Source organism: Panthera onca, chromosome C1 (assembly GCF_046562875.1).
Source record: "Panthera onca isolate mPanOnc1 chromosome C1, mPanOnc1 haplotype 2, whole genome shotgun sequence".
Classification (NCBI taxonomy): Eukaryota; Metazoa; Chordata; class Mammalia; order Carnivora; family Felidae; genus Panthera; species Panthera onca.
The window spans coordinates 95801352-95828562 of NC_138346.1; the positions used below are offsets into that span (position 1 = coordinate 95801352).

The following is a 27211-nucleotide window of genomic DNA, read 5'->3' on the forward strand; positions in this document are numbered from 1 at the left end:
GATACTGCTGAGCAAAGGGTTTCCTGGGCCTGGGTGCAGGGCTTCAAAGACGTCTCATAAAGAAAAATAATAAGTGAGGAGCTGATTAAACATCAGTCAGTTCAGCCCGTCTCCAAACCTGAAGCAGCACCAGACTCGCTTTCCTCTCCAGTGAGCCCGAGGAGCGTGTGAATCCCATTCGTTCTACTGACATTTACTTCTCTGTGTCTCCAGTTCTCCACTTTCAACGTGGATTGGAATAAATCGCTTTTAAATTGCTCAGAGACACAGAGGAAGGAGTTAGAGGCAGAAAGGGTTATAAATGCAAAGCCTGACTGGTCTTTAGTGTCATTATTTCAAAGCCCAAGATCCATTCATTTTAGTGCCTGCTGCTGTGTTCTGGGTATAAGGGGAGTCTTGGCAACACAGCGCCTCATTTCCATCATATTTGCCAACTGTTTTAGCCATAATTCCACTCGGAGGGCTTTAATATATTCTAGTCAGACGAACAGGCAATACAAAATGGGATCAGTGACATCCTGTGAAGGCACCCGTTTTTCAAGGATAAATATATGCCCCTCATACTCAAAATTCGGTCTGCAGTCCTTGGCTGTTAGGCAGTCTCTGACATCACGGCCCGGATATTACAAGCCTCTTCTCTTTTCCTCCCTGGGATATCAGCGGCCTCTGCTTCAGCCTATTCCCCATTCTCTGACAGGGTAAATGGATGGTAGGTAAGTCAGGGTTCTTTTAAAACTTCCAAGGCTGAGTAAGACATTCACGAGGCTGGGTTAATAGGAGTGCGCGAGACAGTAATGACACGCTGTTGAGAGCCAGCGTTGCCAAATGTAATTTTAAAGAGGCTCGAGCTTTTTCCACCAGCTGATGTGGGGAGAAGTAAAATGAGGCAAATGGCAAAAATAGCATTGCCACTAAAGGGCCCGGACATCCTCACGATTCTAAAATGTCATCCTGAGACAGAAAAAGAACAGAAAGCCAAGAGTGCAAAGTGGGGAACACACTTCACTCCGGGGTTGCCACACACGAGCATCAGACTACAGATGACCTTGTAAGGAAATGAAATCTTAATAAATACAAACCAGATCTTTGGCCAAGGAGATAAATAATTCATCCATCTATTTTATTCATGGCACCACACGAATGACTTAGAGATAGAAAGGATCAAATGCAGTTACATATGGAGAAACTGAGGCAGGAGGGAGATGCTTATTCTGTTGGGAAGGGAGTGTCCAATAAATGTTCTCCAGTTTGGGTGTTTATTCAGGAGGATGGTGCCTTGAGGGCCTAACAGACCTTTAATTTGCAATAAAAAAAAAGAAAAAAAAATCATGCGTAAGGGTCACCCCGCCCAGGCAAAGTCAGTGACTGTGAGCAAGCCAAATGCTCTAGCCTACTTTCTGCTGTTTAAAATGAAGTTAACAGTACCTCCCCCTTCTACGGCTTTGTTTGTGAGAATCAAACAAGGCAGCATATGTGAACATGCTCTCCCAAATCCAAGTATCATAAAATGATAAAAAGTCGCTATTAAGCCACAGAGCCTCTCACCCACTCAGCCTCCCTGCTACCTTAAAAATGAAAACACAGCCAGTCAGGGCCCAGAACTGAGAAAATCACTGTTGGTAATAAGCTGTCCTATGCTTCAAGGCAGGGCTCACACTGGCTTTCTTACTCTTACATCCCTTGCACTAGGTCTGGCCCTTTAAGGCCAAACTCTGGTTTATTTGCAAGTCCTTAACATCATTTGGTACTTTCATGGCAGAATTATAGGCACCGGTTCAAAACAACACATTCAGCATGTCACTAAAATAGACCTCGCTCAGTGGCTCCCCCGGCTGCCTGCATCATGGGGTCTGAAGCTGCCTACACCCTGGGGTCTATGCTTGGGACAACCAGCCCCTCAGCTCCTTACCAAAAGTCACCTTCCACTATTTCCCAGCAATAGAGCAGCTGGGTTGCTTTGTGGCTCTCTCCTGAACGTGTCATCTCTGTCTCCACCACTTGACTCTCCTTCTTGTGTGTCCTGGGTATCACCTGCCCCCCACCCGCCAATTGTTCATCTCCACATCTTTCACAGTGTCTTCCCTGCTCCCAGAGCCTGAAGGGACTCTTCCCTCATCTGAACTTCTTCAGGGTCCAGTACAAATCTGTGAATGAAGAGGTGCAAGAAAAGCCACTTGGTGGCCCGACTCCTTGAGCGATGTTGATTAAAGAGGTAGGGGAGCTGAGCACCCCAGGCTTGCTGTGAAAGCTGCTTCTTTATCACAAGGTCTGACCCTCAAGACAGGACCTTACCTTTTCTGTTTGCCACTGTATCCCCAGCCCCTCGCTTGATGCCTGGCACGGAGTAGGTCCTGGGTAAGCAGGCTTTCAACTGTAGCAACCTCTTTCCACAATTCACGAACTTTTAAGCTATAGCTGATCTAGAAAACCACTGCCCAGAAATGACTTCATAAGTTACTACAGCATTGAAAAGACAGCATGAGAGATTCTGATCCTGTTTTCAACACCAACAGAAACAACCAGTAAACATCGCTGATGGACGTTTTAAAAATTCCTATAAACCTACCTTGGTTTCTCGGAGAAGAAATTGTAGGTCCCGCCCACTTAGGATGCCATGGTTTTTCACATAACTGGGAATATTCTTCGTGCTGGAGCCATAAACGGTCGCATGCACTTCCATGTACGTGTGAATAATGTCCAAGTAGATTTTCTTATTCTAAAGAGGGGACACAAGGGGAAGGCATTTTTTTCTTTTCATCCTTTTAACAACCTGTCTCATAGCTGGAGGCCACAGAGATGGAGTTCTTAATATGGAAATTGTAGGAATTTGGCAATCTGACCCCCAATATTTCTTTTAAAAGTGATATGCCTGGATTTTGAGGGCAAACATAGTCATATTGCTGCTGTACAATTCTGTAAGGAAGAACAGAAAATATAGCAGTATATTACTGAATACCAATGATAGCTCAAGGCCAACTGTTTTGTTTTTTTATCTTTTTAAAGTTTATTTATTTTGAGAGGGGGAAAGAGAGAGAGAGAGAGAGAGAGAGAAAGAGAGAGGGAGGGAGGGAGGGAGCACGAGTGGGGATGCGCAGAGAGAGGGAGAGAGAATCTTAGCAGGCTCCATGCTGTCAGTGCCTGATGCAGGATTCGAACCCGCAAACTGTGAGATCATGACCTGAGCTGAAACCAAGAATTGGAGGCTTAGCCAACTGAGCCACCCAGGTGCGTCTCAAGGCCAAGAGTTTTAAAGTATTATCCTCACTTTGTAAATTATCAGGGACCCAACACTTTGCGTTTGGCTCCTCTGCCTTACGGAGGAGGATGTTTGGGGAAGGAAAGCCCAGAGAAGGCAGTCAGTTGGGCTAAAATATTTAGCTGGAGATGCTAAGCTGTCCCTGAGGAATGCAAACATCCCCAGCTCTTGCCAGCATTTCTAGTTATGATTAACGCATGTTGTCAGAACTGGATCCCACCTACTTCGGACCGGGGGGAAGATGAGAGTTTCCCACAATATACATTGATTGGCTCGGTAGCTGGAGAGATCATGAGAATAGCCAGGTAGACAAAAATGTAAAAAAGACTAAATATAAACTTTGATGAACCCTGAAACATTCAAAAGTAGTTTTATTTTTATTAGAAGCAAAACAAAACCTCTTTTCTGTACTGAATTTCGAGGCACATTTTCTAAATCAAAACCACCTGTGAGGCAGAAGTGACTTTCCCTTCCTCTTCACATTTCCGTGTGACTAAGAAGCACAGGATGGATTTGGTAGGTTGCTTTTTTTTTTTTTTTTTTTAATTTGAAAAATTCAAGTTCTGTAATGTTTTCCAGTTGTATAAAAGTGGGACAAGTTTTTTTTTTCCCCCATTCTAAGCCCGTTTTCACACACTCCAGGAAAATGTATTAATAGCCAGTTTTATGAGTAAAGACTTCAAGGGATGTAGGCATGTGGCATCAGCAGCCACAGAGCTTGGAGACAGGCAAGGGGCTCTCATGGGGGGAGGGCAGCAGCACTTTTCTGCCTCCCCACAAAGTTCTGAGCTGGATTCAGGGTCTGCCCTCTGCCAGGCACTGCCCTGGTAGAGAAGATCACAAAGGGCGCTCAATTTTGTGAGACACATGTCTCAAACCCATTATCAAAAGTCTTCATGGCTGGAAAAACAAATCTAGTTCCCATTCTCCATTTTATGCACCAAGATGATTTTGTTCAGAATCAACCAAGTCCATGCCTGCCCCCTAATGTACAAAGAAAATGAACACGTGGACTGAAAGTTTAATTTTCATGCCATGTTTAGTATGGCTGGAAGATACTAAATTTATCACTTCAGAGATGTACACCCTTGAATTAATGCAGAGGTGACTAGAAACAGTTTTATAAACTATGGCTTCCTATTTGTAGGCTGAAACAAATTTAAGATCACCTCGCTGATATAAATTACTTTGAGGGGTTCTATCATACAGTTCTTGTGCCACATGTACCTGGTAACTCCTGTCCCCACAAAACCCCTTCTCAGGGATCCCAACCTCATCCACAGCCCCTGGTAGGTGGGGACGAAATCTGGTGACCGTGCCCCCTGACACTGCTGACCAGCCCAGGGTGGGGTGTGCCTGACCCAAGGGGGACCCATCTCTAGGCTAGGCAGGAGCCTGGGGCAGTGTGGCCAGGCTCAGAAGGAGAAGCTGAGCCAATAGGAGCCTCTCTCAGGAGCTCAGAGTCTTGTACACAGAGAGATCACTGCCAGATGGCTGCGGGCTATAGAGCCAAAAGGTCACTCAGTGCTGGAGTCTGGGTAATTATGATCCAGATACAAGTTCTGAGGAAGCCAGCCGCCAGTTTTGGGGGGTGGAAGTAGAAAGAGAACCAGATGAGAGCTGAAAGGAGGAAAGGGGAAGACTGAGCCAGACAGTTGGTAATAATAGGGACCTAGACATCACCCCTCTAAGCATGACACAGAGAGAGAGCAAGAGAGGGATAGGAGGAGGAAAGGAGATGATGAGATAGAGTGAGAAAAGAAAACAGACCCAGAACAGAGAAAACCCGGTCCCACTCCATCCACAGCTGTTCCCTATCCTAAATTTCCCAGATCTTTCTGGATTCTTCCAGTAATAATAACAGCAGCTGCCCAAACGTTTCCCCACCCCACAGTTTGCTTGAGCTACTTTGGGTGGATTCTTATCATCCAAAAGGAGGCTGGTCAGGACATCTTGCTGGGCTTTTGTTCAGGGATTGGGCAGGCCAGGCCTCTCTCCTTTAAGCAAAAAGAGACATTTCCTTGTGAAAAGCCAGCTGCTAACTAGTGAAGATAGACCAAAGGCCCATGAACTAGGTCTGGCCAGTGGGTGACAAAGAAGAGTGAATGGCCCCCTTGGTTCCTGTCCTGGAGAATCCTCACTGCAGATAGACACACGCAAGACTGGGATTCCTGGACCGAATGCCTGGGGAGTGAACAATATATAGGATACAACACATGTATCACCATCAATCCCAGAAGAGGTTGGGCCTCCTTGAAACACAACAAGGGGGCAAGCTCAGAAGCATGTGCAGGGGCTAATAATAAAGTCTGTGAATTTATTAACATTAAGGCCGGGTCAAATCAGAAAGGAGAAATTACCTTCAGAGAGGATTTAAGTGATTTCAGGAATGAGAACAAAATCAAACAGGTTATCAGAGGAAAACAAATGTTTCCAACAGAACTCTAAGCTTTGAAGCTGACCTGACAGCTAGGTGATTCACCTCAGGCCTCTTGTTGCCGCCTGTCAAGAGCTGCGTAGAAATGTGCTGAGGGTGAATCACACCATGGGCTCCAGGTAAAGGTGCAGGGGAGCCGCTCACACCAAGCAGCCTCCCTGCCCAAAGGTAATGCTTGCTCACTGGATGCCAAAGGGGCCCGAAGAGCCAACGCCAGCTTAGGACTGTTGCCGGAATTTCAGGTTCAAATATCCAACTGCCTCCTAACCCTGGCGGTATGGATGTACTGCAGGCATTTCCAACTCAACAGGGCCAAAAGGCAAGCCGTCCCCCAAGGTTCCCTGACCAGTATCCCCCTGTGTGCTCTTGATCTCAGGATGGCCATTAATGTGCACCAGATTCATTAGGTACCTGCACTAGAATCACCACTGTCACTCGACATGTCAAATTCGTCTCCTCCTCTCAAGGCCTTGATCCTTGCTCACCTGGATTGTGCCAGGATTCATACGACTGGTATCCTCACACGTCTCCCTGGGGGCTCAAAAAGGCGATGCACCTTGTCCAAGATTTTTACAAGGGAGCAGCAGCTCTGGGACGGAGCCCCAAACAATGTGTATGGCTCAACATCCCTTATTAACCACGTAAAGCGATACTCTGCATACGGACACTGTTCGCACATATGGATGTTTGTAGTGTAGTATGCATGGGGATGACAGACTCCAACTTCCGAATACAGATTACTGAGGAGGTAGGGAGGTGGACAGAGCTTCAGTGATATTTGTAATTTATAACTTCTCTGTTAAGAATCACAAAATATTGGAGCGCTTGGGTGGGTCGGTGGGTTAAGCGTCTGACTCTTGATCTGGGCTCAGGTTATGATCTCACAGATTGAGCCCAGCATCAAGCCTGGCACTGACAGCTCAGAGCCTGCTTGGGATTCCCTCTCTCCCTCTCTCTCTTCCTCTCCCCCACTTGTGTATGCTCTCTAATAAACATTTTTTTAAGAAATCGCAAAATATTAACATCTGTAAATCTGGGGGTGGGTATGTGATATATTAGATAATTAAAATAGAAAAAATTTAAATACATGCAATCAAGAAAACACAGAAACCAGTCTGTATGACTTCAAAGTCTGCATCATTTCCATGTCACTGGAAGACTCAGTTCTTGCCAGGAAGAGGTTCAAGGGATCTTCTCTCTTTGATGTACATTGCTAACTTTTGTGTTTAAGACATAGGGTGCTGATATTTCTTAAATTAAGCATGGCCCTACCTGCCTTTCCCAACACACGGGAAGGGCAAAAATCCAGAGGGAGATGTGTAGGGGTGCAGATGTTTTCCAGCATGTCCCTCCCTTCCCTTATTTTGGATATCCAAGCCCAGGAAGAAGGTACTACCATGGAACTGACTGTCCTGTTGATCCAAGAACTAGATTCGGATCACTCCCTAGAAAGCTTTCCATCTCTGACCTAAAAGACCAAGGTCAAAGAAAATTATTTACTCCCCAAACCCTATCACTTACAAATTACTGAGATGCAGTCACAAGCATCCTGTACTGAATATCACACTGCGGTGGGCCGCCGCCCCTCTCGGGGGGCTGAGAGAAACGTGTCCAGAAATGTCTCCAGTCCCAGCCGAGCAACTTGAAGCCCGAGAACTCTGTCAGCCGCTAGTTCAATTTAAATTCCCATTAAAGGGGCGCCTGGGTGGCGCAGTCGGTTAAGCGTCCGACTTCAGCCAGGTCACGATCTCGCGGTCCGTGAGTTCGAGCCCCGCGTCAGGCTCTGGGCTGATGGCTCGGAGCCTGGAGCCTGTTTCCGATTCTGTGTCTCTCTCTCTCTCTGCCCCTCCCCCGTTCATGCTCTGTCTCTCTCTGTCCCAAAAATAAATAAATAAAAAAAAAAATAAATAAAAAAAAAAAAAACAAAAAAAAAACGTTAAATTCCCATTAAAAACAACCGATCAAACCTATTAAAAGTCAAATCTACTTAAAATCACTTGGAAGAAGGGGGAAGGGGAGATGCAAAGGACACGGACTGAACACACTGGAGCAAAGGAATAGTGTTTTCAGTGTGTCTGTGGCTGGAGGCAGGTGCATTTTCAAAACTGGTCATAAGATATTCAGAACTTGAAAAGAGAGCTTTAGGAAAGCAGTTCAATCTAAAGCAATACACGTGCCATTCTGCAGCAGGGGGAGAGGCAGACAGTACAAGTGTAGAATCAAGAGCGCTTTCCTTTTCTAGCCAGTGAATTAGGGGTACAGGAATGTGCTTTGGCAAATGTCAGTACTCTGAACTTTTGGTTGCAGTGATATCATATACTCTTCTCCCCAGCAATACCTCTGCTCTCCAATGCAGGCATATCCATCCTTTCTCCTGGCCTCTAACTCCCCTCATCCACATGGTAACCTTGTGACCTGTCATTATAAAAGAAAATAATTATACAATGGGACGCCTGGGTGACTTAGTTGGTTGAACGTCTGACTCTTGATTTCGGCTCAGGTCATGATCACAAGGTCATGGGGCTTCACGCTTAGCCTACTTGAGATTCTCTCTATCCCTCTACCATCTCCCCTGCTGGTACGTGTGTGCTCTCTCAAAAAAAATGAATAAACTAAAAATTAAAAAACTATTATACAGCCCTGCCCAGAGTTCGTTGGTCCAAGGAAAGCACCTGGTGAGTGCCTAGCTAGTGGCGTCCTCCCAGGAAGAGATGATGAGTATGGAAGAGCCAGGCCCTCTGCAGTGGGCTGCAAAGCCACATTGCTAGAGCCAGCACATGGAGGTCAAGGTCCAGACAGAGAAAAATTAAGTCTTCACTCAGAGAAGGTCAAATGTGAGAGAGTGAGTGTTCTGGCAGGGTCTTGAACCTCAGTTCCAGTCATGTTTCAGAAGCATCCCTGCCGTTCTCTGGGTACCCAGAGTCAGGCAATCCCTGCTGCGGCCAAAGCCAGGAAAGCTGGGCTTCTACCATTTTAGCAGTAAGAGTCCCGACCAGTACACTGAGACTGGATTTTTATTTTGACCGTTATGAATTTTTAATCATTTTAAATGCAGTAGCCTCCATTTCCTCCCCTACAAATACAGAAAATGGTTTATTCCTTGGTTTTATGAATATATAATGATCAACCATATACTTTAAGAAATGCAAGTCCAGGGGCGCCTGGGTGGCTCAGTCGGTTGAGCATCCGACTTTGGCTCAGGTCATGATCTCACAGTTTTGTGGGTTCGAGCCCCATGTTGGGCTCTGTGCTGACAGCTCGGAGCCTGGAGCCTGCTTCTGATTCTGTGTCTCCCTCTCTTTCTGCCCCTCCCCTGCTTGTGCTCTGATTCGCTCTCTCAAAAATAAACATTAAAAAAAAAATTGTAAAAAAAATGTGTAAGAAACCCCAGTCCATAGAGTATTCCTTGCCCCAAACTACCCCAGAAACCCTGTACTAACTACTACGGTGACGAAACTCCTTGAAAGCTTGGGGTTGGACTGGTTCATTTTACTGAACCAAGATCTTTTGAGTCTTTCTCTACATGGGCCTCCTGCATTCACAGCATCCATCTGCTCCCCCTTGAATAATGACAGCCTCTGAGGTGAGCTCCTTGTCTAAACGGTGGTGCACACTTATGAGCCTTCTCAGATTCCCCTCACTGCCTACTCTACTTTCTCACTCAGTTGGTGCTCACGCTACCAACGCTGCCCTGTGCATTCAGACAGGACAGAAGCTACACTGTGAGATGCGGTGGGGGATCGTGGGGCCTGCTATGCTGAAGAGCATCCAGAAGGACAGGGCCACTAGTTTCCTGGGAGGTGAGCCAGGGACAATGAGAATACAGAAGGGGGCAGGGCAAATAAAACTCCCCTCTTTCTCTCTTCTGCAGACTTATACCAAAGTAGAGTTCTTCCCTGCAAACCTTCCAGGAGCGCAGAGCGCCCAGGGACCGTGCTTCAATGTCTATTCAGCAGGAGCCAACATCGCTATCCGCTCCATCTTGTCCCCATGAGCTTCTCCTGGCCTCGCTTCCCTCCTCCTCCACTCCTACAGCCTCTGGCCTTGCACCTCCTTCCCCAGTAAGGAATAATACTTGCATCTGCCTCAGGCCTTTTTTCTAGAGGCCCTGGGCTAAGACCTTAAGTCCCCAACCCTTCAATTTACTGTCCTCAGGGCTAGTTTCCAAAAATGAAGATTTAGTTCCCCTATATGAAGTCTTCAAAGGCTCTTCATGGCAGTGAAAGATCAGCTTCTCAGCTATGCACACAGGCCCTTCACAATGTGGGCTTCTCCAAGCTTTCTAGCTTCATCTCCTGTTATTTCCTCTTTTCCTTTGTGTCAGGTCTACCTACGTTTGGCTCAGTCTTTGCTCCCAAACCTCTTCTGCTCTCCTGCATACATATCACCTGCCACTGCCTCGGCCTGAAACCCCCTTTCTTCTGGCCTCCTTTTCTCTCCTGGACTCCTCCCCATTCATCCTCTGCAAGATGGCAATCCCTGGGCTCACCCAGGTGAAGTTAGCTGCTACCTCCTCTGTGTCTTTAGTACTGTTAAATTAATGAAACAAGGAGGCCATTAGACTGAGGTGGCTCGAATGCCACGGTGGCCTACATAAGCTGAGCTGGTAAATGCCTCAAGGTTATGAAATAAAAATGCCGGAGACAACCAATCACAAACAGCCAACAAGGCTGTAAGCCATAGCCAATGAGATAATTTCCTTTCTCTGCTTCGCACCTCCTCTACATAAATCTTTCCCCAGCTACTGTCAGGGAAGTGCTCCTAACTGCATCAGGTTTGGACCTGCCTGACTTTGATTTTTCTTTCAATAAACTCTTAACCTTTTTAATGTGCCTCAGTTTATCTTTTTAACAGTCACTTCCTGCTTGGCCTCTTTGGGCTGCTTTATCATTGTCTTCCCACCCAACAGGACTGTGAACTTCTCAAGGGCAGACACTGAAGGATCAGTGTGCAGGGGCCTGGCACAGAGCAGGAGCTCAGGAAGCAAGTACTGGCTGTATGAGAACACAGAGAGGACACACCGAGCACAATATTATTAATGGATCTCAGACTTAACTCTGCCACTTGGTCCTGCCCACCTTCCCACCCTGCCTCAGAAGCCAGATTCTTCTTTCTGCAACAAAACCTTCTCCCAGCAAATGAGCTTAAGGTCCATGACTTTACCTAAGGGTGTATTTTAATGAAAATAAAATGAGAGGTACAAACCACACAAGCTGTATTTCAGAGTCGAGCTGTCTTCCTTATAACCTAGCTCTCTTAGGAGTTTTGAGGTAGAAAGACAGGAGGGAGGAAGAGACGGAGACATTAAATAAAATAAAATAAAATAAAATAAAATAAAATAAAATAAAATAAAAAAACAGAACCCTACCTCATCAGCCTGTTCTGAAGTCTAAAATTCAACAAGGATGAACAATTCTTTTATTCCAAGATTAGAAGTTCTAAAATGCAAACCTGTGAATTTCAGCAGTGAAGTAGAAACAATTTACATTATAGAATAATTAGATGTTACAGTCCTTGGCTCATTTATTGCAAGTAACCACCCAAGGTTAAGGTGTGTATTGGGTGTGTGTGTTGGGGAGGGGTGGTCCTTGCTAAGTCTCAGTCAGGCCTCCTAGAAGTCTGGAAGTCTCTGGGAAGCTAAGATTCTACAAACCTACTACCCTTGACCCCTTCTCTCTAAATCCTTACCTTTCCAGGAGAAAGGATGATGTTTAATAATTATAGTGGGAATAATAAGGGGAACCTTGCACTCTTGTCTCCAGCCTGGACTGTGGCCCACCTACGAGCCCATGGGCAGAACAAAAAGAAGGGAATTTTCTTCCTTTCACTGTGCCAGGCTCCACACTTATTCTTGACTGGACCTCATGTGGCATAAATTACAACTCATCCAGGGCAATGGGCGAGTAGTTGCATGTAAGCTGCACTCTGTAAGTATGATACCAGTGGTTCTAGAACCTACCTACCTCAGAGTTTTGGGTGGAGGATAAAGAATGGATGTGGAATGAGGGAAAGGGAAGACTATATTCACCAGTCCTTGACTTACTCTCTACTGTCTGGTTAGGTGAACATTTTGGTGTTTGGCCTAAAGAGATGCTGAAATTTCAGAGATTTCTCAGAAGAAATTTAGACTTCTGTGGCTGAATGGGTAATGTGCAAAGAGCCATCAGCCCTGTTTTTGCTGATGGAACGAGGAATATGGGATAATATCATTTTCCAATTATATTAGACACCTTTTATATGTGCTGAGCTAGAATTGGGAATACAATGTACATGAAATTCGTTTAATATATACCTTTATTTAAAAATATATGGTGCTCACACTACCCCCACACCATAAAAAGGGACAAGCTAGAAATGAGTCCCAAGATGGCTAAAGCCTTCGCCTCCCAGCCCAACTGGAACCCAAGCCCGCCCCACCCCCAGACCTTTCTGTCTGAACCCATTGATTTGCTGGCACACTTCCCCATTTTCCCAGCACTTTCAGGTTTCAGGGATCTCTGCCTCAGCACGAGAGCTTTCTGCAATTTAACAAATGCCTCTTAAAGGGCTCTGGGGACCTGCCAGCCAGTTTGTGAAAACAATCAACTCTCCTTTCTACTATGGGAAGGGCAGGAGGTCTTCAAATTGTAAAGCTGGCTTCCCTCACATCCCCTCCCCCCCATGCAAATGCAGTCACTAAGGGATAATGATGCCCCTTACTCTGCTCTGATTGCTAAGGCCAAGAGCAACAAAGCCCACCAGCTATGCTACTGTGCTCAGAAAACAGGCTGATGGGTTGAAAACAGACCCTGCCACCCCTCCAGGTGTCAAAATGGAGGGAAAAGAAAACCAAGAGGCGGCCTTGGCAAAACTGAACTTGCATTTTTTTTTTTTTTTTATAGAGCGTGCATGGGGTCAGTGAATTGTAGACTGAACGGAGGTGACCCAGGAGTCTCATCCACTGCTGACAGACTGGAGGAGATGTGGTCCTGGTGGGTTTAGACCAGAGCCCAACAACCAGATGTGGTCTAAAAGCAGAGGACAAGTGGCCACTTGGTGGGACTGTCCTGTGTGTCTTCAGGGAAGGATTCAAAGAATCACATTCACACTGGTAGGCGGTGTAACAGGTGTGAACCTGGGCCTTCTCCTGCCAATTAAGTTGAGGTCCCAAAGGCCAGCAACCAAACAACAGGTACCAAGTACTCAAAGTACCACCACCCTGAAGGGGAGGAGGGAGGTCATCCCTGGGAAGCTGTTGGCTGGCTTCCCTTCTCTACCTAAGCAGGTAAGCAAGGTTCTAGAGGACCACTCAGAGAGGCTCACATGCATCCCTGGGCACTTCTGGGGTACACAGATTAGTGCCAGACCCAAGCTTTGAAATGCCTCATGGTTGGAGCCTGGAGCTGGGAGGATGCCCTTCAGGAGGAGTCAGCAATGGCCAGAGCTCCCAGGGTTTCTCAAAGGAATGGATAATGGTTTCCCTTCGTGCAGGTGTGGACCACACAGAGTGGTGTCCAGCTGGATCCTACGGGGAAGGGCTCTGTTCGAGGAGGAGGCACTGGGAGGATGGGCTGCTGGAAACAGCCTTGGGAGGGTGCCATAAGTCCATCTCAGGCTTCTCAGGCAAAGCAGCACTTAGAAGCAGAAGGAAAGGAGCTTAACTTGAGATGATGTTCAAAGTTTCCACTACTAAATCAGAGTAGGTATTTTAATTACTGCACTTTGACGGTTCTTAGAACTAAAAGTAACAGAGTTTTTTTTTTTAATTATTAATTGCGAGTTTTATAGGACTTGCCCAAAACTGCATCCAAGGGGCAAAAAAGACTTGTACAATTCAAGAGAGAAAAAAAGTTGTTTCATGTTTGAATTCGACAGAATCCCACTCTTTCAACTTAATGTTTACATATACGAGATGATCTTAGGTAGAGCACAGATAAAAATTCTTAATTTTAATAGTTGTAAGCCTATTAAATATGGCTTAGAAAAACACACCCATGGCGTTTCATGTTTATTAACTCTTTAGGAAAAAGCTAAAATAACTATTTTCAAAACGAGTCCATTAAAAATACTAAGTAATTAATAGTCCAGGTGGGGTATGCATGTAACAAGTCTGGATTTGGTGTGGATGACTTTAGTTTGGAACCTAATGCTTAAAAGAAGTGTGTGATAGAGAGCCTCACTTCACTAAGAGGTGAGGAAAGGCCACATTCTGTCATCCTTCCAACCACACTGGTGGCAAGAACATGGCAGGGGACTCAGGTCACTCCCTTTATCAGACAGCAGGACAGAGAAGGGCAAGAGGCACCAGGCAAAATCTGAGCAATAAGGGTGCAGAGAGAGAGAAGAGGTGGGTGGATGGATGGGTCAGAGAGTTTAAAGGAAAAGGTGGTAAACTCCCCTCCCTTAATGTCATCTCACTTTGCAAAAAAATCCAGGGATGGAAAGCTTCCTCATAAACCACACTTTTGCCCCGTGGGAGCTGCCAACTGCATACTCCTCGGCAAACACCGTGCCTGAAGTTCACTCCCCGGGTCTGACCTGGAACGACCTTCTCCCTGGTGAACTTCTCACACTATATGAAGAAAGTCTTTTTCTTGGGTAAATGTGTGCAAGGCTATTCAGAGTGAAGTGTGTAGGAGACAGCGGACCGGGCTACAACCTGCAGGTTACCCAGTACTGCTTAGATAAGCCTGGACAACCTGCTTTATCTTTTGCAAGTTCAAGTTCCTCAGCTGTAAAATGAGGGGCTTGTTGATTTGAAGGTCCTTTGAGCCCTAAAGTCCATGATTTTTAAAAGATATTTATTTATTTTTGAGGGAGGGAGAGATAGGAAATCAAGGAGGGAGGGAGGGAGGGGGAGAGAGAGAGAGAGAACAAGTGGGGGAGGGGGGGAGAGAGAGAGAGAGAGAGAGAGAGAGAGAGAGAAAGACACAGAGTCTGAAGCAGGCTCCAGGCTCCAAGCTGTCATCACACATCCTGACCTGAGCTGAAGTCGGAGGCATAACCAACTGACCAACTGAGCCAACCAGGCACCCTGTCCATGATTTTTAAATTGTGACTTAAAGCACCTTCCTCCATGCCTTCCCAGAGACTACACAGCTAATAGTCTGCAAAGGAAATGAGGCGCAGAGACTGCTGATGGCCACCCAGGTTCCCTCTCCTACCAGCAAACCTGTTCCTGATTGTTTAGTGCTTATTGTTAAGGTGAGTAGAAAACTGCCCTCCACTGAAGACAGCCAATGACCTGGGGGGGGAGGGGTTCCAACTCTGGAACCATCCACTTTCCACCTCCACTTCCCTCAGAATCAGACCCAGGTGGGTCTCCAAGTGAAAATGCGTGAAGTACCTGCACCTGGAGCCTTTGCCGCCCAAAGGGGATCATTTGTTAACACTCCTCCTTTAGGTCAAAGATTATTTTCAGTAGTAACCATAGAATAAAGTGAATAATGACTGGAAAAGTGGACACCTTGTTTTCTGAACTTTGGATATGTCAATAAAGAATTAAAAAGGATTACCATGTGAAAACAAAAAAGTAAGAGATTATAATACTTTTTTTTTTTTTTTTCAACGTTTTTTATTTATTTTTGGGACAGAGAGAGACAGAGCGTGAACGGGGGAGGGGCAGAGAGAGAGGGAGACACAGAATCGGAAACAGGCTCCAGGCTCCGAGCCGTCAGCCCAGAGCCCGACGCGGGGCTCGAACTCACGGACCGCGAGATCGTGACCTGGCTGAAGTCGGACGCTTAACCGACAGCGCCACCCAGGCGCCCCGAGATTATAATACTTTTTAGTAACTTCAATATACTCTTTTATAAAAGGGGAAAAACCTATCTCTATTTCCATCTCTTCCATCACGTTTTCTATTTTCATTCATGTATTAATAAATTCTGTACATCTGTCACTGACTCTGTCAGAATCCATTCTTCATATATTCATGCTAATGGACAGTACAGCTGTACTTGTCCATCTACCTTATAGTTCATCGCAGAACACTTTTACCAATTTCAAACAATTTCTTTCATATGATGCAAGATACATATATAACACACAAAGTGACAGGCAGGACACATATCTAACCTGGTTAACACTGCATGCTGGGAGGAAAAGTAATTGCTTTCCTGCAATTTCTAGCTTTTCCACAAGTAATTACCTTACAAACAGGAAAAAAAAAAAAAAATAACACTTATGTCCAAAATCACAGTTGGCAGTCCTGAAGGGACACATTTCACATGTAGTGACTAAGGTAGAAATCTGGGAAGTGAGGGGGCAACTAGGAAGAGAAAAGTCATTATGAGCCAGAACCCACCTCCCTGGGGAAGTGCATACTGCGTGCGTTCTAGAGAGAGGGCCCCCCACAGGCCTCACCCTCCTGCGAGGCTCTCCCACCCCAGAATGAGAAGGAAAGCTACAGTCTGCTGAACCCCACACAAAGGACAGGGGTTTATACTCCAGTGAAGTGTTTCTCTGTGGACTGTGCAAAAGCATCGGGGGGTGGGGGGGTGTGGTGGGTGACTGTGACCAGTTCTATTAATGTGATTCTAAATTAAAAAAAAACAAAAAAACAAAAACAAAAAAAAACCAGGATACCATGTTGTAGAGAAACACAGCAACACATAGTCAGGGACTGAAAAACGTTTCATTTTCTACTTAATTTCCTCTAAGAGAATACAATGATTTGATGCTATGGTAGTATTTGTTCTTCTCTTCGGAGCCCTAATGAGTATAAAAAGCACCTCTTTGGGGGTAATCAGGACAAATGAACAGATTCATACAGATCACAAACGCGCCCTCTGATGCCATCCCAGATCATGAGTGCAAAGTCTGCACGGGAGGGTGACATCTCCGAGGAAGACATAATTTAGTGTGCCAGGAAGTTCTCCTTGTTGGAATGGATATAGCCAGGGTGAACAGCACTGCTTCAAAAAGACGCAGGACTTTCTGGAGATCCTTTTGCTTGGTGGCTCTTACCAGCAGTAGGCATTCAGGGTAAAAACGGTCTTCGAGAATGGATGGCAGGGTTGGGTCACCTGTCACCAATCCTGCTTCATTATTCAGAGTCAGAGAGGAGAGAACTGGTCTCTGCCTGTGGCTGCCTTTCCACCGGCAGGCCAGGCCTCCACCCCTCACCCCCTATCCCCGCATTAATCTGAAGTAATTTGGCTGTTTCTGGGCATCCATCCACATCTGTGTAAATTTCAGTAGGCAGTATGGGTCAAGAATGAAAAGATGTAGGGTTTTATTCTTATACCTGCCCTATTATCTCATTGGAGCATCCACAAAAACAAGTGAGATTTTTTTCATTGTTATGTGAAGGGGTCACAGTTCCCACCACATTGTCTGATATACACACACACACACACACACACAATCACACACCCCACTCTCCACTGTGCCTCTCCAAGCTCCACCCAGCACTCTGTTATGTCAGAGACAAGGCACAGATCTCAGAGCGTGCAATGTCTCCATGTGCTGTAGGGCAGGCCCTTCACTCCCCAAGGGGTCTTCTGACCTCGACACTGGGCCTCTGACCAAGGGGAGCTCCACCTGTGAGTGGGACAGCACAAGCTCGCTTCTGGTGCTCCTCATCTCTGTCAAGCTAGAGTGCATAAGGGCTGTGCTTGGTAAATTTCCTCTCCAAGGCATTCAGCCCAGTGCCATACCCATTAATACCCACGACTTCATCATGATGGATGTGTCACTTTGTAATGATGTGCATAATCTCTCTCCTCAGAATAGGAAGTGTCAACACATCTTTGTTGTAAAGGCTAGGACCTGACATGTGATAAACCAGGCCATTTAAAACACAAGTCTCTCTTGGGCCCCTTCCTTCCCCTGCTCCAATCAAATGGAGAGCAATGTTCTAAATTCCAGGCATAATCTCTCTGCATTTTTTGAGGAAGCCACAGTGTCCAGACTGAAATTCTGATTTTGGCACAGCAGTGAAGGTTCCCTTCAAAGGACAGCTAACCACTGGCCTTTACATGAAAGATTGTTTTTTAAGAAGGAAGTGAAAAATACCTCCTTGAAATAAATCACATCTCTTGAAATTTCTTCCCTTCATTCCTGACTTTTTGAAAACATAAAGAGAGCAAAGTAAAAGTGATCAGCTTAATTCATACACATTTGAATCTAAAATGCTGCAAATAAGTGTTTTTAGAAGGAAAAGCAGCTACAGTATCTAATTTAGAAGCAGGAGCTTGAAAACAGACACAACTATGATACACGCGGAAGCAAAGCTGAGGTCTCATAATCAACTATCATTTTGGAAAATCTCTTTCGTACTTTCCATACACTCTTCTCTCCCACGCAATCAGTACCTTTCCTCCATCTCCACATTTCTCAGGCACTGAGCTCTGAAGGTCTTTCCCCAACTCAAATGCCTACCATAACTTGTCCTAGGGAGGTAGGTACAGGGAAAAAGACCAAAGTCAGATCTGGATTTCAGCCTGAGCTCTCCCTCTGTGCCCTTGGGTGAGTGGTTTCACCCACCTGCACCCAGATTCTTCAGGTAATAACCACTCTCCCTTCCAGAGAGGGCCCAAAGATCATAGGAGATGATGTGCATAAGTGGTTCTGGAACTACAAAAGACTGTGCCATGGTTTAGATCTTCTCAGGACTTCACTTTCTAAACTTTGTGTTCTGTACTAGTCAAGCCTTTCTTCTCTATGCCATGTTCATGGCTAACTGTTGCTTCCAGTCTTTGTTTTAGAGACTCCTTCCTGCTTAAATGCTGCCTGCCATTGACCATCCCAGGCAGGCCTCCTTTTGAAGTACTCAGAGTGGCACTTCTTCTTGACATTTTCCTCAAGCAAATCACGAATAGCATGACCTGTACCCTCCCCCTGCCCTGTCTGCCAAAAGACCCCGAATTCCCCCCTCTGTACTGTCTCCTACCTTGCTCAACACGGATTGAGCTGGGTGTGTGTCCTTACTGTCCTTCATTTCCAAGCTCCTGGGGTGTTTGTGTGTGTGTGTGTGGGGGGGGGCAAGGACCTAGTCCATACACCTCTGATCATTAGTCTAGAAACTAAATGAAACAGGAGTCCAAGAGCAGAGACCTCTAAGGTCTGAAACAAGGCAAAGAGCACAGAAATCTGAGAGTTGGCCTGATACTGAAGATGTGACATTTGTTCAGTAAGACAAACCATGCAGTGGGTAAGAAGGGGTCCACTCCTGGGGAAGATCTGGGCCCAAATCATTTCATGTTTGAAAGGAACTCTGCAGTGACTGTTCAGCAAAATTCAGTGACCATGGTCCCAGATTCCAGGGTTGAGGGGTTTAATTCTCATAGACTAGAATATACAACATGTGACTTAAATGTGTCCTCTGTGACGGCACAGGCAACTCCAGACAGATACTGGTGGAAACAGAGTACAGTCTTTGGAGAAGTCCTCCCTCTGAAATGGTTATGGGGCCCTGCCATGCGATTCAAAATAAAATTCCATATCTGCAAACAATAGAAACTTTTATGTTGAAGATAATTAACTTCTTTCCACCTTTTCTGACTATAAAAATTAGCTGAAGCTGAATTTTGCTTTTGGGGTCTGGTTTGTTTGGAGGGTACCAAGTGTTTGCTGGAAACTCACACTCTCCCTGATCTAACTAATCAAGTGGACTGCACAAAGTAACATGCACTGGAAGATTCACCGGGATGGCAGAAAAAAATATGAAAATCTTTGCTTACGGTTTTCAACGTTATTATAATGTACATAATATTATTACAGCACTATACATTTTTTAATAAGTTAATACCCATGGATTGGGAGGTCCTGATCCCCCCCCCCTTTTTTTTTTTGCACTGACATGGTTGCCACAATCAAAAACAAACTGAAGACCAAGTGGCAGTCTAATCCTGAAGAGAAGCTTGCAAATAACCACTTGTCAACAAAATGGAGTGAACAAATAAAATTCTGTCTGCATCTATTTTTCCTAGAGGGAAGGCTGGGAAAAACCTGATGAAACCACACCAATGCCCCTGTCTTGGTCACCTGTAGTTCCCAATGAGAAAGAGTAATTATAAAAGGGGAGTGACAATTAGCTTTAAAATTCCAGTAGAATGTGGTAAAGGGACAGTGAACATCCTCATTAAAAAGGTTCAGAAGAGGAGGCATTTGGTCTCCTGTGTCCTTGACAGAATTTCTGAGCTCAGGGCTATGTACTTTCTCCCCCACAGTCACCTAACACCCACTTAGGCAGAAACACAAGTACTCCACATTTATTATCAGAGCAGCTTGCCATATTCCACATTAGTTCTGATCTCAAATTTATTCAGGTCACCTTCACACACCATTAACTAAGTTACCCACCAAGCCATTAGGTACCATATGTGCATGACTGCAGGCCTCAGGATCTCCAGGAAAAAAAAAAAAAAAAATTAATCATGGGGGAACCCATCTAGCTGGTAGGTCTTCTAGTTCAGCTGGTAAAGCATATGGAGGTAGTGCAGAGGCCAAGGCTTTACTCTACTTGAAAAAAAAAAAAAAATCACAGTAAGAAAGCTTTCCTTTAAAAAAAGGAGGGACTCTGGAAAAGGCAGGGGGTGCTATCTCAGTGCAGATGTTAGCGAGGTCTTTTCCCCTCAGATGGCTTTTCAGACGTTCCCAAACTTAGCATTTATGATATTTAAATGGGCTAAATTTAAAAGTCAATAAAACATCAGTAAGAATAACTTCAGCAGACTGAGAAACATCAAATATATTTAAATTAAGTGAGTTCATAAAGACACTTAATTAGACTATCACCATTTGCGAGCACTAATGAACTAATGGATGTAGGCAATGAGTCATAATGGCTGAGAACATCAAGGGAAGGAAGAAAAACAGACTTCAGTGCCTCCCAACGTTACTACCCAGCCACACCTATGAAGTGGCCTTGCACAATTACACCTTAATCTGATCAAGCTGTAATATCTTATCTACCCATTAAAGAAATAGGGGAGAGGAGGAGAGTAAACCACACCATGGGTGTGCATTGAGTAAAATTCAGGCTGGGGGAAACTCTATGGGATAAATTGGTTCTTTTAACAGACTCCCATTAAAGGGGAGTTCAGGAACACCCCCAAGCACAGTGTGTGGCTCCTGTTGGCAACCTGATTGAAGAAAATGAACGGAAATTATGAGGCAATCTATGAAATCTGAACACGGGCTGTGTATTCAACATAAAGAACTATCAATTATTTTTAGGTGTGATAATGGTATTGCGGTTGATTTTTTTTAAGAGTCCTTGTATTTTAGAGGTACAGGCTGAAATATGTGGGGGTGAAATGATGTTTTGGATTTGCTTTAAAATAATCTGAGGGTGAGGGATACAGAGGAGACAGGAAGAGCTGGGAGTTGATAACTGGTGAAGCTGGATGGGCGCATGGAAGCTCATTATATTATACTTTCATTACAAGTTTTCTATGATAGGGACGACTGGGGGGCTCAGTTGATTAAGCATCCAACTTCAGCTCAGGTCATGATTTCACGGTTTGTGGGTCTAAGCCCCGCGTCCGGCTCTGTGCTGACAGCACGGAACCTGCTTGGGATTCTCTCTCTCCCTCTCTGCCCCTCCCCCACTTACTTTCTTTCTCTCTCTCTCTCTCTCTCTTTCAAATAAACTTAAATTTTTTTCTATGATAAATGGATAAATTTTCCACCTAAATAAGAGTCACTATAATTTATTCTGAGAAAAGCTTTCAAACTCTCAAAAGTGAGAACGCTTTTTTGTTGTTGTCCTTGACTTTTGGGGTAAGAGGTGGCAACTTCTAAGCTTTAGACAGCTCTAACCTTATGTTTTAGTTCTCTGCCTCTCCTTAATTCATTTTTTTTGTGCATCCTTCTAAAACCCCAGCTCTGACCCCCATGAAATCAAACTGGTGATTCTGTGGTCTCCTGTGTCTGCTGTGATCACAGAATTCTGTGTCGCAAGTGTCCTGATTCTCTGACAATCACCCAACCATTCATCTTCTGTTGGGGCCTTCCGCTGACAGTCTCCCATTCACAGACACATTTTTCTTCTGGCTTTGGAGCTCTTGGGCACATAACTGAATATCCAACCCTTCACAGCTATGGGACGACTGCTTTCCCCTACTATTCCCTGCTCTTTCTTGTTCCCCTTCAACAAAAAACTCTCTGTGTTGTTCAGGACTGGCCGTGAGGATGGGTGTGATTCCTCCCTCCCCCTCCAGCATAAGGGGACATGATGCAAGAGCTCGCCAGGTGACTTACCTGACTTACTCTTGGCTAGAGAGGACTTCCAGCTGCACAGACACAGCCAGACTAGAGGGTGTGGTGCCCCCGTGTGCTGAGCTCACAACTCTGTACTACAACTTTCTATGCAGGATTTCAGTTAATCCTCACAACCATCTTAGGAGGAAAGGACTAACTGCTATTTACACCTTACAAATGGACAAATTGAGGCCCACATACATCAAAACACTCGCATCAGTAAGGTCATCTAATAAGTTATATGGCAGAATCAGGATTGGAATGAAGCTCTTTGCCACCGTTCTACAAAAGCCAGTCTTTGTGCCAGCTTGTTAAAGAGAACGCAATATATGTATCTTATATCTGGGCAAGTGGCCTCTGACATAAGTCTACTCTGATAAGGTTTTTGTTGTGTTTTTATTTTCATCTTCACCCTAACTGTTGCTTATGCTGAGATGTCCCTTGCACACGTATTACCTGGGTATATACTACTACCCTCCCCCTACCCTTTCATTCAATACAAAGATTGGCTTAGCACATATCCACTTTGTGGTAGAGACAGCTATTGGCTACCCTCTTCTTCCTTCAGCAGAACCACACTTTGATCTGGGGCAGCAAGAGTCCCCACTGAGAGATCATTTTTCCCAATGTATTAGGAAGTGAGGTAAAGACTGGGTACAACTTCCATGAGGGCTCTTTAAAGTGGCTTGCCTTAGCAGGGAAGTACACCCTTTCTATCCTTCCCTTTGTTCTCTTGCATCCTAAGTGGATTGAGGACATAACAGCTGGAGCTCCAGCAGTCATCTTGGACCAAGAGGTAACTTTGAAGATAGGCGTCATTACTAAGATGGCAGAGTAGAAGGGCAGAAGCAGCCTGGGTCCCTGATAATAGGCCACTAACATAGCCCTAAATTGCCTTTTTTAAATTCCTAATTTAATTGATATACTTACCCATTGCAACATTCTAGTTTTGGGAAACTACTACTACCATTTTAATCTAGTTAGTCCCTCATTTGAATGGCATTTCTTCTAACACCTCTGAGGTTATTTCACTTTCTGCAGTTTCCATCAATAGCTTGTTCAAACATTTCTTATTTTGCCTCTGACAGCTGCTCATATTCTGACACTGAACTGATTCTCCATAGTCCACTCACAAGCTAATTTTGCACATTTAAAAATAACCCATTACTATACTTTGCAACAAATTTTTGCTTTGACATTCTTTTAAGGATTTCTGTCAGCATACCAAAATGCTCTCAGAGCTTACTGTGATGTGATTCTGGCTGATAACAAGGTGCTACTCACACCTTATCTCACCTTCCAAGGCTTTAGTGTTGCTTAGCATGGCTGTTGCTTAGCTGTTCCATATTTTCTCCATCCATTAGGAACAATAGGACCTCACTTTATAAGCCCTGTGTAAAAAATGCTAGATTTATCTTCCTTCTAACAAGCATTTATCAAAGTCTCATTTTTTTGTATTTCTTCCTCCTCCAGAGAATGCTCAATATCCTATACCATCAGTGGTTTTATTATCTTTCTCTAGTGTCACATTAACAACAATTTTTCATTTTCTGCTGTCATGCCTCATACATGTGTTGAAACATATTTTTAAGTAAGTACCCAACCTTACATGTCTTTAAAACTTTTCATATGTATGTTTATAACCTGCTCTTTGGGGCTTACCTTGCTACCTTGCATTTTAGTGGCATTACAAACACTATTGCCCTCCACATCCACCCCAGTTTGTCTGATGTGTATTTGTACATAATGGAGCCCATGTGAACAGGCTATTATTCAATCAGCAGCTGAGAGTTTCCCAAACTGGGAGCCAGAAGTGAGGGGCTTTAAATGGCAGGAGAAGGAATAAGTGATTAATGGCATTCCAGTCACCCTTTTATTCTTCATTCTCTGTAGATTTAATATACCTTGTGGTGTGTACATGCTGTCTTAACGGGACTGCTGCCCTGAGATTTTTGATGCTTACTTGAAATCTACTTGGTTTTGGGGCCAGTCACTGGATTCAGTTTCTCTTGCCAATCCTGCTGTTTCGTGAGTAATATTATTTAGAGAAAGAAAAGAAGTGAGAGAGAATAAAGGAGGAGGTGCAGGCAGTTCTGTTAAAATGCATGTTTCTTCAAGGTCAATAAGCTCATACAGGAAGGATCAAGTAGGGAAGGATGTCGGTGAAGCACGTAAGTCACTGTGGTTCACGTTCTATCTTTCCCCAGCACATTAGTATTCTGTAGACTCAGTAACAGCAGCTTCATGCAAAATACATCACTTAGATGCATGCAAGAAGCCACACAGGGACACGGTAGTACACAACACGCCTGTTTTGTGGCCACAGGCTCCGTCATGGAAGTGCTCCTGTGGGGTTCTTGTCCCTCACTGTGCACACTACCCTGTTTCATACAGTAAAAGTAGCCTCAAATCATCCCAACGTCCCCCACTACCCAAGCATGCTAATTGGATTTGTTTAAGGGTAAAGTTGTGTATTTAGTATATTACTTTTTAGGCTTTAAATGTGTCTTTTGAAACTCTGATACCATTTTTACTAGGCTTGTTATGTTTTATAATGGCTGTGGGTTAAAGGTGTTTAGATTTGCATTGGCCTTGCTCAACTCTGCTTTTCTCATAAATTCTATTATTAGTCTGTGACTTCATAATTTGAGATTTCTCAGGAATGCAAATACCACGATCTATCAGAAGTGCTCATACATCGAACTTCAAAAGTGTAATGGTGACACCAAAATAAATTTCCAGAACTTAAAATAAATGTGTATTCGTAAAAAATCAAATAGTTATGAAACCATTTGCATTTTTAAAAGCTGGGGTTTGATTTTATAAATATTTTATGGTTTAGAGAACTAGGAGCTTGGTTCTCACACACCCGAGGATTGGCCAGAATTAAGTAGGTGAACAAAGAACCCCTGAAAAACTGACCCAGTTACATTCAACACATTTCCTTTAAAGGCAGGCTACAAGCAAGCCCTCAAGGACAGTGGAACAATGTAGGACTAGGAACAGTGGCCGCCTGGAAGGACAGCTGAAAAAGCAAGAGTCTCAAGCAGAGCTGGCATTTAGGTCAGGGGTCCACCACTTTTTTCTTAAAGGGCCAGATAAGAAAAAACCTTAGGCTTTGTGAATTAAGAAATTCAGTAAAGCTGCAGGATATAAAATCAATATACAAAAATCTGATGCATTTCTATATAATAATGAACTATCAGACAGAGAAATTAAGAAAAACAACCCCATTTAAGGTTCCATCAAAAAGAATAAAATACCCAGGAATAAATGTGACCAAGGAGGTGAAAGACCTGTATGTTGAAAATTACAAGACATTAATGAAAGAAATGGAAGAAGTCACAAATTAATGAAAACATATTCGGTGCTCATGAATTGGAGAAAGTTATATTGTTAAAATGTCCATACTAGCCAAAGCAATATATAGATTCAATACAATCTCTATCAAAATTCCAGTGACATTTTTCATAGAAATAAAACAAACAGTCCTAAAATTTCTATGGAACCATAAAAGACCCCAAATAGTCAAAGCAATCTTGAGAAAGAAGATTTCAAACTCCCATTACAAAGCTATAATAATTGCAACAGTATATGCTATTGGCATAGAAACAGACATTAGATCCATGGAACAGACCAGAGAGCTCACGCATATATGGCTCATTAATTTATGCAAAAAGAGCCAAGAATATACAATGAGTGAAGGATGGTCTCTTTAATAAATAGTGTTGAAAAAACTGACAATTACTTCTTACATCAATCACAAAAATTAACTCAAAATGTATTGTAGACTTGGTAAGATCAGAGATCATAAAACTCCAGAAGAAAACATAGGTGGTAAGCCCTTAGGTGATAAGCCCTTGGCATGGGTCTTGGTAATGATGTTTTTAATCTGACACCAAAAGCAAAAGTAATAAGAGCAAAAATAAACAAGTGGGAATATATCGAACTAAAAAGCTTCTACAGAAAAGAAAACCATCAAAAAATGAAAAGGCAACTTAGAGAATGGGAAGAAATATATGCAAGTCATTTATCTGATAGGGGTTTAATATCTCACACACACACACACACACACACACACACACACACACACACCTCATAAAACTCAAAAGCAAAAAAAGAATCTAATTAAATAATAGGCAGGGGATCTGAATAGCCATTTTCCCAAAGACATGCAGAAGGCCAACAGGTACACGAAAAGGTGCTCAATATCCTTAATCAGGGAAATGTAAATCACAACCTCAAAGAGATATTACCTCACACCTACTGGAATGGGTATTATCAAAAAGACAAGAAGTAATGGTGAAGTATGAAGAAAAAGGAACCCTTATGCACTGCTCATGGGAATTTAAATTGGTGCAACCATTATGGAAAACAATATGGAGTTTCCTTAAAAAGTTAAAAATCGAATTACTCTATGACCCGGCCATTCCACTCCTGGGTATTTATCCAAGGAAAACAAAAACACTAATTCAAAAAATATAGGTACCCCCATGTTCGTGGCAGTATTATGTAAAAATAGTCAAGATATGGAAATAACCTAAGTGTCCATCAATGGATAAATGGATAAAGATGTATAGACATACAATGGAATATTACTCGGCTATAAAAAAAGAATGAAATCTTGCCATTTGTGACAACACTGTGAGAAGACAGACCTTAAGGGCATTATCCTAAATGAGATAAGTCAGAAGGACAAGTCAGAAAGAGATGGACTGATGCCATATGATCTCACTTCTGTGTGAATATATATATATATACATATATATATATATGGCTCATAGATAAAGAGAACAGACTGGTGGTTACCAGAGGTGGGAGGTCGAGGAGGTGGAAGAAATAGGTGAATTTTATTTTTTAAAGTTTAAATTGAATTAAAAAAATATTTTAGGCTTTGTGGACCATGAAGTCTTTGTTCCAACTACTGGCCTCTGACACTGTGGGTGAGAGCACCCACTGACAGTAGTAAAAAAAAAAAATGGGTGTGGATGTGTTCCAATAAAACTTTATGAAACAATGAAATTTGAATCACATGTATTTTTCCACATATCACAATTATTCTTTGATTTTTTTATTTTTTAAGCCATTTAAAAACATAAAAACTATGCTTAGCTCATGGTCCATACAAAAACAGATGGTGAGCCTCTGGGTCAGTTTGCCAACTCCTGATTCAAAGGTTCGAGATCTGTTAAGGATGCAATCAACCACGTATAAATAACAATTGGATACCAGCTGGTAAAAGTGAACAACAACAGTACCAAAAGTAGCCGAGGGTGGCCAGCAAGAGGAAAATTTCAAAGCAAATCTTTTTATTTTTATTTTTTTAAAGT

The 27211-nt window shown here is 43.7% G+C and overlaps 1 protein-coding gene across 7 annotated transcripts in view; it reads right to left on the reverse strand.

Moving 5' to 3' along the window:
- MGAT5 (alpha-1,6-mannosylglycoprotein 6-beta-N-acetylglucosaminyltransferase) overlaps positions 1-27211 on the reverse strand; it is a 345968-nt gene that overhangs the window by 47444 nt on the left and 271313 nt on the right. For all 7 annotated transcript variants that reach the window (XM_060622680.3, XM_060622679.3, XM_060622681.3 and 4 more), the window contains one exon: positions 2567-2716. In XM_060622680.3, coding sequence (XP_060478663.1) covers positions 2567-2716 — 150 coding nt within the window. The remainder of the gene's footprint in view (positions 1-2566; positions 2717-27211) is intronic.